We start from the raw sequence: 14,847 nt of genomic DNA on the forward strand, positions 1-14,847 counted from the left end.
TAAGGGAGGGAAGAAGGAGGAGCATGAGCCATTGAAAACAGATTGAAAGAGACAGGGACATTTTCAAATTAATAGCCGACTGGGTCTTTCACTTGGAAGCTTCTTCTCAAGGGCATTCATTCATTGAATCTATGTATTGAGCGCTTAGTGTGTGCAGAGCACTGTACTAAGCGCTTGGAAAGGACAATTTGGCAACAGAGACAATCACTGCCCAACAAGGGGCTCACAGTCTAGAAGGGGGAGACAGACAACAAAACAAGTAGACAGGCATCAATAGCGTCATAATAGATAATTAGAATTATAGATATACACATCATTAATAAAATTGAATAAAAAATGTGTACAAATATACACAAGTGCTATGGGGCAGGGAAGGGGGTAGAGCAGAGAGAGGGAGGAGGGGGAATGGGGAGGGGAGGAGGGACAGAAGGAAAGGGAGGGCTCAGTCTGGGAAGGCCTCCTAGAGGAGGTGAGCTCTCAGTAGGGCTTTGAAGGGAAAAGAGAGTTAGTTTGGTGGATGTGAGGAGGGAGGACATTCCAGGCCAGAGGTAGTACGTGGGCCAGGGGTCATCGGCGGGACAGGCGAGAGCGAGGCACAGTGAGGAGGTTACCGGCAGCAGAGGAGCAGCGTGTACGGGGTGGGCTGTAGAAGGAGAGAAGGGAGGTGATGTAGGATGGAGCAAGGGGATGGACAGCTTTGAAACCAATAGGAGTTTTTGCTTCTTGGAAAGGTTGATAGGCAACCACTGGAGATATTGACATGACCAGAGCATTTCTGTAACAGGGGAAGCTGGGCAGCAGAGTGAAATATAGACTGAAGCAGGGAGAGACAGGAGGATGGAAGATCAGAAAGGAGGCTGATTCAGTCATCCAGTCGGGATATGATGAGAGATTGTACCAACAAGGGAGCAGTTTGGATGGAGAGGAAAGGGCCGATCTTGGCGATGTCGTGTAGGTGAGACCGACAGGTTTTGGTGACGGATTGGATGTGTGGGGTGGATGAGAGAGCAGAGTCAAGGATGACACCAAGGTTGCGGACTTGTGAGACGGGAAGGACGGTAGTGCCGTCCACAGTGACGGGGAAAATCAGGGAGAGGACTGGGTTTGGGAGGGAAGATAAGGAGCTCAGGCTTGGACATGTTGAGTTTTAGGTGGTCGGCGGACATCCAGATGGCATTGTCCTGAAGGCAGGAGGAGATACGAGCTTGGAGGGAGGGAGAGAGGGCAGGAAACTGAAATTTGAAGTTGTGGTCGGTAATTCAGTTGGCTGTGACCAAAATCTTCTTCCATTTCGCTGGGACCAGGTAGTACCTCTAAGCTCTGTTTGACACATATTGGCCCATTCTACAACAATAATAATAATAGTTGTATTTAAGTACTTACTATATGTCAAATACTGTATTAAACACTGGGATAATTACAAGATAATATTACTATTGATGCCTGTCTACTTGTTTTGTTTTAATTGTCTGTCTCCCCGCTTCTAGACTGTGAGCCCATCGTTGGGTAGGGATTGTCTCTATCTGTTGCCAAATTGTACTTTCCAAGCACTTAGTACAGGGCCCTGCACACAGTAGGCACTGATTAAACATAATCGAATGAATGAATTGCTGTATTAATATCGTGTATTGTTATGTTAATCCCAACATTGCCACTTGTCTTCTCCGTGACCTTGGGCAAGTCACTTTGCTTTTCTGTGCCTCGATTACCTCGTAAGTAAAATGGGGATTGAGACTGTGAGTTCCATGAAGTACAGGGACTGTGTCCAACCTGACTGGCTTTGTATCCACCCCAGGGCTTAGTACAGGGCCTGGCACCTAGCGCTTAACAAATACCACAGTGGTTATTATTGTTACTCTTCCAAGCACTTAGTACAGTGCTCTGCACACAGTAAGCACTTAATAAATACAATTGTTTGATCAAAGATAATCAGATTGGACACAGTCCTTTCTCCACATGGGACTCATGGTATAAGAGGCAAGGCGAACAAATACTGAACCCGTATTTTACAGATGAGGAAAGTGAGGCGAAGAGAGTTCAGGTGGATTGTCCAAGGTCACACAGCAGGGACGTGGCGGAGCTGGGATTCAGTGGGGCTTGCATTGGTTTTGTAACCCATCATGTGGATTTTCTGACTTTTTCCTCTCTTTGGGATTACTAGAATAGTTATTCCTCACTCACCTTTTGCTTTAGCAAGAAATTTAAAGAAGTCATCGGCATCCATTTCCTGCTCTAGGAAAAATGTTAGGTTTCCATCTAGTGTACTTACCCAAATAGCCATTCAGATGATATTTTTATAGCACTCAATCACCTTGACCCCTCCTACCATGTCTTGCTGTTCTCCACTACAACCCAGCCCGCACACTTGTCTCCTCTAACTCCAACCTACTCACTGAATCTCGATCTCGGCTATCTCGCCGCCGACCTTTCAGCCACGTTTCCGCCTGTTTGGAACGCCTTCCCTCTTCGTATCCAACAGACATTTTCTCTCCCCACCTCCAAAGCTTTACTGAAAGCACATCTCTTCCAAAAAGCCTTCCCGGTCTACGCCCTCATTTCCTCTTCTCCCATTCCCTTCTACATCATCCTTGCACGAGGATTTGCTCCCTAGTCACCTCTCCCTCAGCCCCACAACACTTATGTGTGTATCTGTAATTTTATTAATTTCTGTCTCCCCTTCAAGACTGTAAGCTTGTTGTGGGCAGGGAACAGATCTACTAACTCTTATATCGTACTCTCCCAAGTCCTTAATTCAGTGCTCTGCACCCAATAAGCACTCAATAAATATGATTGATTGAAATTAATACCTTTAGAATCTGATGCTTGATGGGCTCAATTACATGTTTGAAAGCAAAGCTGTCTTCATCAATTGTGTTTCCCGAAATAAAGGGCCATTTTCCTCCAGAGAGATGAAATGATTTAGTGTCTTGATGCTCAGGAATGGGTGTGGACAGCTGATCAGTCAGTGGTATTTATTGAGCACTTACTGTGTGCAGAGCACTGGGACTTGGGAGAGTCCCAGTATAGCTGGGAGACACAGTCTTTGCCTTCAAAGATGTTTCAGCCTAGTGCTGAAACTTAACGTCCCCCTAAACCAGGATCTTCAGTATCCCCTATGGGAATACCTCCCTAATCTTGTACTTTCCTTTCCCATGCCTTCTTGTAGAACTTTTGTAGCTTTATAGCAGAGCTAAAAGGGATGGATGATAGCTCCTAATAATTTGAATTTGGAGGAGAGCAAACAACAATATTAACCAAGGCATTAGTAATACAGGCAGGCTTCTAAATAGAGAATTCATATTTGCAGGGAATATCTCACTAAATCTTCACTGATTACCATGTAGATTTCAAAGGTATTTTATATACTACACATTAAATGCCCCCCACATTCCCGATAAATAGTAAAGTAATAACACTATTTTGTAGCTGGGAGGTCACCTAGGAGGTAAAATAAAGTTCCCCTATGTGTCCTCCTTTACTCTGTCACCTGTACATTTGGATCTGTACCATTTGAGTACTTGATGGTCACCTCACCCGCAGCCGTACAACACTGATGTGCATATCCTTGCACTCTCCCATTTCCCGTATCTGTAATTTTATTTTAATCTTTTTCTACCCCTCTAGACTTTAAGTTTCTTGTGAGCAGGGATCATGTCTACCAACTCTAATTGATTATACTTTCCCCAGCACTGAGTACAGTGTTCCTCACCCAGTAAGCACTCAGTAAATACCACTGACTGATTGAGAGTCATTTTGAGTTGAAATTCCATTTTTTCTGCCAAACCGCCACTCTGTCCTCCGAGAGCATTAGTCTGATACTAAAGTAAATATTGAAGCTCACTGTGGGCAGTGTCTGTTATATTTTTGTGTTTATTGATTGAAAATTCACAATGCTAGAGAACAAACAGTTTGTGAATCTCAAACCTCTGAGGATTTTTGATGTGTAAATATTGTGAGTGAGGGCTGTGGGGCTGGGGCCCCAGGAGCAGACTTGAAATCTTCGGAAGAATAGCTGGGTGGGAGCGAGATGCCCTAATCTGGCGAGTGAGCTGGGGACCAGGGCTGACTCTTAAGAAGAAGGGTAACAAGAGGGTGAGAGTGCAGGTGAGGTGCCTGGGGTGCTGAATATTTTTTCTTTTTAAATATGGTATTTATTAAACATTTACTATGTGCTAGGCATTGTACTAAGCGCTGAGGTAGATAATTATGGTATTTAAGCACTTACTATGTGCCAGGGACTGTACTAAGCGCTGGGGGGCTACAAGCAAATTGGGTTGGACACGTCCCTGTCCCACGTGGGCCTCACAGTCTCAATCCCCATTTTACAGATGAGGTAACTAAGGCATAGAGAAGTGAAGTGACTTGCCCAAGGTCACACAGCAGACCAGCGGCAGAGCCGGAATTAGAACCCAAAGCCTTCCAACTCCCGGGCCTATGCTCTATTCACTATTGAGAAGCAGCATGGCTTGGCAGAAAGAGCACAGGCTCGGGAGTCAGAATGTCATGGGTTCTAATCCCGGCTCCGCCACTTGTCTGCTGTGTAACCTTGGGCAAGCCACTTACCTTTTCGGTGCTTCAGTTACCTCATCTGCCAGATGGGGATTAAGAATGTGAGCCCTGCATGGGACAACCTGATTATCTTGTATCTACCCCAGGGCTTAGGACAGTGCTTTGGCACATAGTAAGTGCTTAACAAATACCATAATAATAATAACTGTGCAAGCTAATCAGGTTGGACACAGTCCATGCCCCACATGGGGCTCACAGTCGTCATCCCTCTTATGCAGTTGAGGGAATTGAGACACATAGAAGTTGAAATCACACAGCGATCAAGCAGACAAGTGGAGGAGTCAGGATTAGAACCAGGTCCTTCAGGCCCAGGCTCTATCCACTAGGCCTCTCTGCTGTGCAAGGGATGTCTGCTTACTCTATTAATCCCCCAAGAGCTTAGAACACTGCTCTGAACACAGTAAGCACTCAGTACGTACCACTGATTGAACAAAGCGTTCGGGAAAGACCGACCTGTTCATCAGGAAAATGTCCAGGTTCTGGGTCAGTGCATTTCATGTTTGCAGATGTTGTCTTCCATTGTCTGTGAGTATACGTGTACTAAAAACCGAGGGCCAACCTGAAGAGGTCTGAAGTGTTGACCATAGTAACGCTGACAGAGCTTAATTGTGGAAATTTTCAAGTCACTAGAGAAAACAGAACTGAAGTCAAAAGAGACTAATAGGTGAGGATTAGGGTTAGTGCCTTCTGCAAGGGAATTAAATTTCCCAGTATCCTTTGGAATGAGACCAATTCATAAGCCAGACAGGAATTTTCGATTCAAGAGTAGAAGAGATGCAGGCCGCTTCTTTCTCCTGTCTTCTTGCTGATTCATTCTGTACCAATGTAATGAATCGGTCACTCCGCTTAGCGAGCAGTGGGTACATATGCTGAGATCCACAGAAGTGTGTGCTCTAGAATTTTACATTTCTGTGGAAGTTTATTTATGAAAGTTTTTGTATGGAGTGTAAGCATTTGCACTCATCTCTCTCATTCAATCCACATATTCAGTCTCACCAAATCCTGTCGGGTCTACATCCATGACATCGCCAAAATCCATGCTTCCCTGTCCATACAAACTCCTTCCATGTTGATTCAAGCACTTATCATTTCTCACCTTAGACTACGGACTGCATCAGCCTCCTCAAAGAGCTCCCTGCCTCCTGTCTTTCCCCATTCCAGTCCTTACTTTACTCTGCTGCAGGGATCATTTTTCTGAAAAACCATTTAGTCCCCATCTACACACTCAAGAACCTGCAGTGGTTGCCCATCCACCTCTTGCCCATCAACCTCCACTTCAACCCAAAATTCCTTACCATCGGCTTTGAAGCGCTCGATCAGCTCTCCCCCTCCTACTTTACCTCAGTGATTTCCTGTTATGACCCAGGCTATACGCTTTTCTCCTCTAATGCCAACCTGCTCACTGTACCTCGATCTCGTCTATCTTGCTGCTGATCTCTTGTCCATGTCCTCCCTCTGACTTGGAACTCCTTCCCCTTTCATATACTACAAACCATCACTCTCCCCCCGTTCAATGCCCCAGGAAAATTATATCTCTTCCTAGAGGCCTTCCCTGACTGAATCATCATTTCCCTTACTCCCTGTCCTTTCTGTGTCTCCTAGGCACTTGGATCTATACCCTTTAAACACTTGATATTCACCCCACCCATATCCCTGTAGAACTAATTTATATAACCATAATTTATTTGAGTGGTCTTCCCTTCCATACAGTAAGCTCCTTGTGGGTAGGGAACATGTCTACCAAGTCTGCTGCATTAATGCCTTCCCAACTGCTTAGTACTGTGGGCTTTGCACAGCGTGGCTCAGTGGAAAGAGCACGGGCTTTGGAGTCAGAGGTCATGGGTTCAAATCCCGGCTCGGCCACTTGTCGGCTGTCAGCTGTGGGCAAGTCACTTAACTTCTCGGTGCCTCAGTGACCTCATCTGTAAAATGGGGATTAAGACTGTGAGCCCCACGTGGGACAACCTGATTCCCCTCTGTCTACCCCAGCGCTTAGAACAGGGCTCGGCCCATAGTAAGCGCTTAACAAAGACCAACATTATTATTAGTAGTAGTAAGCACTCAATAAATGCCATATATTGATTTATCTCAGTATTCACCTTTTCTCTATCTTTTAAGGATATCTCGGGGGCGGGGAGGAAACAACATGAGCTCTTTTCTGATTTCTTCACCAAATATCGTAGCCGCCCACCCTTCTCTGAAGGCCATTTGGGTAGCTGTAATCAGAGGATCAATTTCCAGTGCCTTAGGAAAATCTGTGGTTGTGTCTTCCTGAAAGGATTTGAATAAATTCCACCATCACTATTATCATTCAAATCTTTTCAAGCCCCACTAAGTAAGTCTTGCTGCCCGATCCTTTCTCCACTATCCCAGGAAGCCCCTGCCTCTCTTCAACCCCAAATTTCCCCTTCCCAGTCATCCCAGAGTCACTTCCCCTGCTCACCCCCCTGCAATCAATGGCTGTGCTGTCTCCGCGGCAGTGGGACAGGAGGAAAGTACGGGATAGGACAGGACTCCTCTTCACGGGTCACTGGTTCTAATCCTCGATCCACTACATGTCTGCTGTGTGACCTTGGGCAAGTCACTTCACTTCTCTATGCCTCAGTTACCTCATCTGTAAAGTGGGGATTGAGACTGTGAGCCCCACGTGGGACAAACTGATTGCCTTGTGCAATCCCCAGTGCGTAGAGCAGTGCTTGGCACATAGCTTAACGAATACCATAATCATTATTGCTATTATTACATAGTCTCTCAAGCACTTAGTACGGTATTCTGCACGCAGTAAGTGCTTGATAAATACAATCGATTGACTCTAGAATGTAAGCTAGACTGTAAGCTCGTTGCGGGCAGGGAATGTGTCTGTTTATTGTTGTATCGTACTCTCCCACAAGCTTTGAGCACTGATCCGCACACCGTAAGCGCTCAATAAACACAGTCGAATGAAGGGTGAAAGTTACTTCATCGATCTTTCTGGTTTGAGCCATACTTAAGATTATGAGCATTCAGCGAGATAGTTAAAAACACTGTAGTTTGGTCAATAACCCGTCAGAGCATCTCTTTTAAGCAGTCGTGTCTAAGCATCCTTTGAAACAACTGAACTACCGTTTAACTCTGGTGCATAGATAATCTTCTGATGCTGTCTGTGATGGATGGGCATTTCTGAGCAGCTCTCAGCCAGATTTGACAGGCTTTGATTCCAGGGCATTTGCTGCCCGGCTTAAATCAGGCTGGTTTGGGACTGTGCAGGATGACTTCGTTTTGATGCTCTCGTTCTGTGTCCCAGCAGGAGGTGAAAAGCACAACCTGGTTTTCTACCAGACCAACTCCGGTGTTTTCACAACCAGTTTTTCATCCTTTTTCTCCCTTTTTCTTTTCTTCAGTCACGAGAATCCATCGACCTGGATGATCTGAAATCTGAGGTATCACCCCGAATTTCAGCCGAGGACCTGATTGATTTGTGTGAGCTGACGGGATTGGGCCATTTCAAAACTCCCACCAAAAAAACCAAATCCAACAAGCCAAAGCTGCTGGTGGTCGACATCCGGAACAGTGAAGAGTATCCTTTAAAATGCTCTTTTATTTGTGCTGTGGTCTCCTCTTTTTAATTTGTGAGTAGTATTATTATCACCATATTAAGAATTTACTGTGTCGAGCACTGTTCTAAGCACTGGTATGGAGGCAGGTTAATCAACTCAGACACAATCCTTTTCCACTTTAGGCTCATGGTCTAAGGAAGGAAGGAGGACAGGTATTGAGTCCCCATTTTACAGTTAAGGAAACTGAGGCACAGAGAAGTTAAGTGACTTGCCCAAGATCAAACAGCAGGCAAGTCGCAGAGCCGGGATTAGAACCCAGATCCTCTGACTCCCAGGCATATGTTCTTTCCACCAGGCCACATTGCTTCTCATGCCAAAGAACGAGTGTTTTGATAGCCTGTAAAGTTTATATAAAATTCCATAAGGCTCATTTTTACAACGAAAATGGAATCTCCGCTCTTTTTTATCTATCAATTAGTGATATTTATTGAACACCATACTAAGCAGTCAGGAGAGATCAACAGAAGCAAGACCAATGTTTTTGCCCTGTAGGTACTCCCAGTGGAATAGGAAAGACAGTTAAACTAGAAGTTATTTTAAAATAATGGGAGCAGGAGGAAAAACAATAAAACAGAAAGTAGTACAATTATTCACAATGAAATAGCTGAATAAATAATTGAATCTCAGACCGAAATATACTCATGCACTTAAGTATTAGTGGTAAGAATTAAATTCATATTGGCTAATAACGACTGTTGGGCCAACATATCCAGGGTATCGTGAACTAATCTGAGATGGATGTGGTCTGCTGAATTGGGTGAGGCAAGGAGTTCCAGGCCCGGGAAACCAGGATGACCTAGGGGAGAAGCAGTGTGGCTCAGTGGAAAGAGCAAGGGTTTGGGAGTCAGAGGTCATGGGTTTGAATCCCGGTTCTGCCACTGGCAGCTGTTTGACTGTGGGCAAGTCACTTCACTTCTCTGTTCCTCAGTTACCTCATCTGTAAAATGGGGATGAAGACTGTGAGCCTCATGTGGGACAACCTGATTACTCTGTACACTCCAGCACTTAGAACAGTGCTCTGCATATAGTAAGTGCTTAACAAATACCAACATTATTATTATTATTATTATTAAATAGCTCAGGGCTGGGAGTCAAGATTACCTGGGTTCTAACCCTAGATCTGACACATGCCTATTGTGTGTGATCTTGGGCAAGTCATCTAATTCTCTATGCCTGTTTCTTCATCTGTAAAATGGAGCTTAAATTTCTGATCTCCCTCCCTCTTAGAGTGTAACCCCATGTGGGGTTGAAGGACTGTGTACTATCTGATTTCACTGCATCTCCCCCAGGATTTAGGATTTAGTGCAGAGAAGCAGCACGACGCAGTGGATAGAGCACAGGCCTGGGAGTCAGAAGGTCATGGGTTCTAATCCTAGCTCCACCACTTGTCTGCTGTGTGACCTTGGGGAAGTCACTTCACTTCTCTGTGTCTCAGGTACCTCATCTGTAAAATGAGGATTGAGACGGTGAGCGCCCCATGGGACTGGAACTGTGTCCAACTCGATTTGCTTGTATCCACCCCAGTGCTTAGTACAGTGCCTGGCACGTGGTAAGCACTTAACAAATACCATCATTATTATCACATAGTAAGTGCTTAATAAATAGTATGATATTTTAATTTTTTTATTATTACTGTTGTCAGAGGCGGGAGAGTCAATCAATGGGATCTATTAAGTGCTGACTCTGTGCAAAAGCACTGTACTAAGCATTTGGAAAAGACCACTAAAGCTGAGTTGGTAGATTCAATTCCAGTCTATAGGAGGAGATAGTAAAAGAAATTACAGATCTGGAGAAATCATAGAGTGGGAGCAAGGTTGTACTTAGAAGGTGAGCCTTATCTCTCAACTTGAATTTTGGGAATTCAAAGAATTAGTCTATTGATTCAGACTAAAAGATAGGCTCAAAATTCAGAATGAAGAAATATTTAGTGTAAAGGCCATAATGAAATTTTAACCTGACTTCAGATTCTTCCTTCGTGGCCTAAACGCTTCTCAATGTCAGGCGATTTTTTTGATAATCGAACAACCCTATTTACTGAGTGCTTACTGTGTATAAAGTACTGAATTAAGCACTATAATATGCAATATAACAGATTTGCTAGACATCCCTTCACACTTCCTCAAAGCACTTCCTTCTTCCCTCCCTGACCTCCATCTTCAACTCTTTGCTCTCCAGTGATTTTTTTTCCCCCCACTACTTTCAAACATGTTCTTGTCTCCTTTATCTTACGGAAACCCTCCCTTGACCCCATGGCTCCCTCCTACAATTCCTCTCCAATCTCCTTAAACGAGTTGTCTACACTCACTCTCTCCAGTTCCACTCTTCCGATCTGGGTCCCGCCCCTTTCGCCCCCCAAAAACCACCCTCTCAAAGGTCACCAGTGATCTTCGTCTTGCCAATCCAATTACCTCTACTCAGTCGTAATTCCCCATAATCTCTCAACTGCCTTCAACACTGTCGACCACCTCCTTCTCGAGGAAACATTATCTAACCTGAGTTTCCCTGACACTCTTCTCTCCTGCTTCTCCTCCAGTCTCTCTGGCCGCTCATTCTCTGTCTCTTTCGCGTGCTCTTCTGCCTCCGTGAACTGTGGGAATCCCTCAAGGTTCAGTTCTGGGTCCCCTTTATTCTCCATCTTCACCCACTCCCGTGGAAAACTCATTCATTCCCCTGGCTTCAACTTCCATCTGTATGCAGATGATTCCCAAATCTACATCTACATCCCTGATTTTTCTCCTCCACTGCAGTCTTGCATTTGTTCCTTCCTTCAGGACATCTTTATTTGGATGTCCCACTGGCACCTCAACTTAAGATGTCCAAAGCAGAACTTCTTATCTTCCCACCCAAACCCTGTACTCCCAGTGATTTTCCTGTCACTGAAGACAGCACTGTCACCCTTGACTCCTCTCTTTCATTCAATCATTCAATCATTAAATCCTGTTGGTTCAACTTTCACAACATCGCTAAAATCCGCCCTTTCCTCTCCATCCGAACCCCTTCATGTTAATCACTCATTCATTCTATTATATTTATTGAACGCTTACTGTGTGTAAAGCACTGTACTAAGCACTTGGGAGACTACACTATAATAATGAACAGACACATTCCCTGCCCACAACAAGCTAAATTCAAGCACTTATACTATCCCGCCTTGACTACTGTACAAGTCTCCTTGCTGACTTCCCTGCCTCCAGTCTCTTCCCCACTCCAGTCCATACTTCAGTCTGCTGCCTGGATCATTTCTCTACAAAAATGTTCTGTCCATGTTTCCCCACGCCTCAAGAAACTCCAATGGTTACCCATTCTCCTCCAGATAAAACAGAAACTCCTTACGCTCGACTTTAAAGCAGTCAATCACCTCTCCCCTCTTACCTTGTTGCCCTCCTACTACAATCCATCACACACACTTTACTCCACTAATGTCAACCTACTCACTGTACCTTGATCTCGTCTATATCACTACTGACCTCCGGCCCACATCCTGCCTCTGGCCTGGAACGCCTTCCCTCTTCATATCCAACAACCAATCATTCTCCCCGACTTCAAGCCTTATTGAAGGCACATCTCCTCCGAGAGGCCTTCCCTAAGTAAGCCCTCATTTCCTCTTTTCCCACTCCCTTCTGCCTCACCTTCGCACTTGGATCGGCTCATTGTATTCACCCCTTCTCAGTCCTATTACACTTATGTATATATCCATGATTTATTTCTATGAATATCTTGTCTGCCCCTCCACAGCTCACTGTGGGCAGGGAACATGCCTACCAACTCTGTTATATTGTACTCTCCCCAGTGCTTAGTACAGTGCTCCACATGTAATAAGTGCTCAATAAATATGAATGATTGACTGACTGAAGCCAAAATTAGATAATGTCTTCAGGAGAAGGGGGTGGTCCACAATGTCAAAGGCAGCTGAGGGATCGAGTAGGATTAAGATGGAGTTAGAGGCCATTGAAATTGGTCAGAAGGAGCTCATTGATGACTTTTGAGAAGGTGGTTCCGTGGAGTGAAATACGTGGAAGTTAATGTATAACTATGTGTTACTTTCACTGTGCGTTTTGGCTAGGATACTGTTAGGGAATTAGGGAACATCCTTATGAAAATCTAGGCCTATGTATTGTGCTATTTGAGCTTGTTTCCATGTTCCTCTTTTTCAAAACAGAAATTCTCACCGTCACCTTCCAGGCTCTCCACCAAATTGCCCTTACTTTATCTCTCTGCTCTCTTCACCCTGTATTTGACAGCTCTCTCCGGCTGTTCTTCTCAAGCCAATCTTCTAACTGGCACTCGCTCTCTTCTCTCCCACCCCCGTCACCTCCTTCTACTGTTTCCCTCCCTTTACAAATCCAACCGAGCACAACTCTCCCCACATTGAAAGCCTTCCTAAAATCCCGCTTTATTATTATAATAATAATTGTGGTGTTTGTTAAGCACTTACTATACTAAGCGCTGAGACACATGGGGCTTACAGTCTCAATCCCCATTTTACACATAAGGGAATTGAGGCCCAGAGAAGTAAAGTAACTTGCCCAAGGTCACTCAGCAGACAAGTGGCGGAGCCGGGAGTAGAGCCCATGACCTTGTGACTCCCAGGCCTCTGCTCTATCCATTCCACCATCCTGCTTCTCACACAAGCCACTTCCTCCCACAGACCTTTCCCGATTAGATTCCAACACTTTGCGTAAGTCCATCAACCTTCTCTAGTACTTATGAATGTATTTATACCCATCCTCAACATTCACTTATATATGTTTATTCGTGTGTTTATTTTGACTCTCTTTTGGCAGATGTTTTTACATCAGTCTATCCTTTGGCATGTAAGCTCCTTATGTGTAGGGAAGGTGTCACTTTTTTGTTTTGTGCTTCCTATGTGCTTAGTTCAAGGCATCACACTGAGTTAATACTACTACTAGTCTTTGGTTTATTTTTCTACATTTGTTTATTCTCCTACCCTGGTTTCCATAGCAGCTTTCCTAACCTCCCCCATTACCACTTTCCCTGTGGTCTTCCTCGTAATTCTCCCCCTTTCTTTCTCTGTACAACTGAAGAGCACTTGAGAAGTGAGAAACGATGTGAATTTTGCACTGGCTTCAAAATGACTCGATGACAGGGAGGGGAATGTTAGAGATTTGAGGAGTGGTTTTGGAAGTGATGAGCACTGGGATTTTCAGAGTGCGCCTTATATTTTCTAGGAAAAAAATGATTTAGCATTGATTTTCCCCTGAGGTCTCTTGTGTGCCGAGGCTGTTAAAACTTGAATCTCATTCGACAGTGTTTTATTCACAGGAAATTTAGCTCTGATAACCAGCAAGATTTAGCAGAAGAATGAACGTGAGAGTCGAGACATTGAAGAGTCAAACGTAACAGAGATAGGAAAGTGAGGTGGAGGAAAATATCTAGGCTGGAAGACGTGAAGCTCAGTTTTAGACATTTTGATTTTTAGGTACCAGTAAGATCCCCAAGGGGCCAGGTCCTGAAGGCAAGAGGAGATGTGAGATTGTTGAGATAGGGACGAGAGGTAAAATTGAGATAATGGTAATAATAAGAGTAATTGTGGTATTTGTTGAGCACTTATTCTGTGTCAGGTAGCGCTTACTAAGCGCTGGGGTGGATACAAGCAAATGGGTTTGGATATAGTCCCATTCCCAATTGGGGCTCACGGTCTTCTGCCTAAAGGTGGTATCTTCAGCCATGTGAGCGTATGAATTCCCGAGAGAGCCGGTGTAAAGCAATTAGAATGGGGGCCCAAGACAACGCGCTCTCTCTTGGGGAGACCCACTGATAGCAGATTAGAGGAGGAAGGGGGAGCCCTTAATGACACCAAGAAGATCAGAGAGAGAAGGACCAGCGTCATATTGACGGAGCCAAGATCTCATAGCATTTCAAAAGGGAGGGAGCGCTCCCTTATGTTGAAAGCAGCCAAGAGTTCAAGATTAGACAGAGAGAGAGTCCATTGGGTAGAGTGGTCTCAATAAAGGGAAGGGGGCGAAAATCAGATTGTAGAAGGGAGTCGCTAGAGGGAAGTGACAGCTGCAGGTTTATGTGACTTGCGAGGGGTGTGGACAGAAATGGAAGCAGAGATGTGGAAGCACCAAACAGGAGTGCTGTGGGATCCACTCTCCAACTACTACCAGCTGAGGTTTTGTTCTCTCTCGCTCCTACTTTATAGAAATAATTTGGGCCTCCCTATCTTCCCCTGTAGATCGTAAACTCCATAAAGGCAGGTACTATTCATCTGATTTCATTAATAATAACTATGGTATGTCATGCACTGTTCTAAGCACTGGAGTGGATACAGAGTAATCAGGTTGTCCCACACGGGGCTCTCAGTCTTAAGCCCCATTTTATAGATGAGGTAACTGAGGCACAGAGAAGTTAAGTGGCTTGCCCAAGGTCACGCAGCAGACAAGCGTCAGAGCCGGGATTAGAACCCACCTCCTCTGACTCCCAAGCCCGTGCTCTTTCCACTAAGCCATGCCGCTTCTCAGTAATAAAGATGGTATTTGTTAAGCGCTTACTATGTGCCAAGCACCGTTCTAAGTGCTGAGGTAGATGCAAAGTAATCAGATTGTCCCATATAGGGCTCACCGTCTTAATCCCCATTTTAAAGATGAGGTAACTGAGGCACAGAGAAGTTAACTGACTTGCCCGTAGTCACAATGGCGGAGTCAGGATTAGAACCCAT

At 44.8% G+C, this 14,847-nt stretch overlaps 1 protein-coding gene across 2 annotated transcripts in view; it reads left to right on the plus strand.

Moving 5' to 3' along the window:
• The window catches only part of TBCK (TBC1 domain containing kinase), a 229,226-nt gene that overhangs the window by 186,194 nt on the left and 28,185 nt on the right, over positions 1 to 14,847 (plus strand). For both annotated transcript variants that reach the window (XM_029076457.1, XM_029076458.2), the window contains exon 24: positions 7,950 to 8,125. In XM_029076457.1, the coding sequence (XP_028932290.1) occupies positions 7,950 to 8,125 (176 nt within the window). The remainder of the gene's footprint in view (positions 1 to 7,949; positions 8,126 to 14,847) is intronic.

This window comes from Ornithorhynchus anatinus, chromosome 12, assembly GCF_004115215.2.
Source record: "Ornithorhynchus anatinus isolate Pmale09 chromosome 12, mOrnAna1.pri.v4, whole genome shotgun sequence".
Lineage (NCBI taxonomy): Eukaryota > Metazoa > Chordata > Mammalia > Monotremata > Ornithorhynchidae > Ornithorhynchus > Ornithorhynchus anatinus.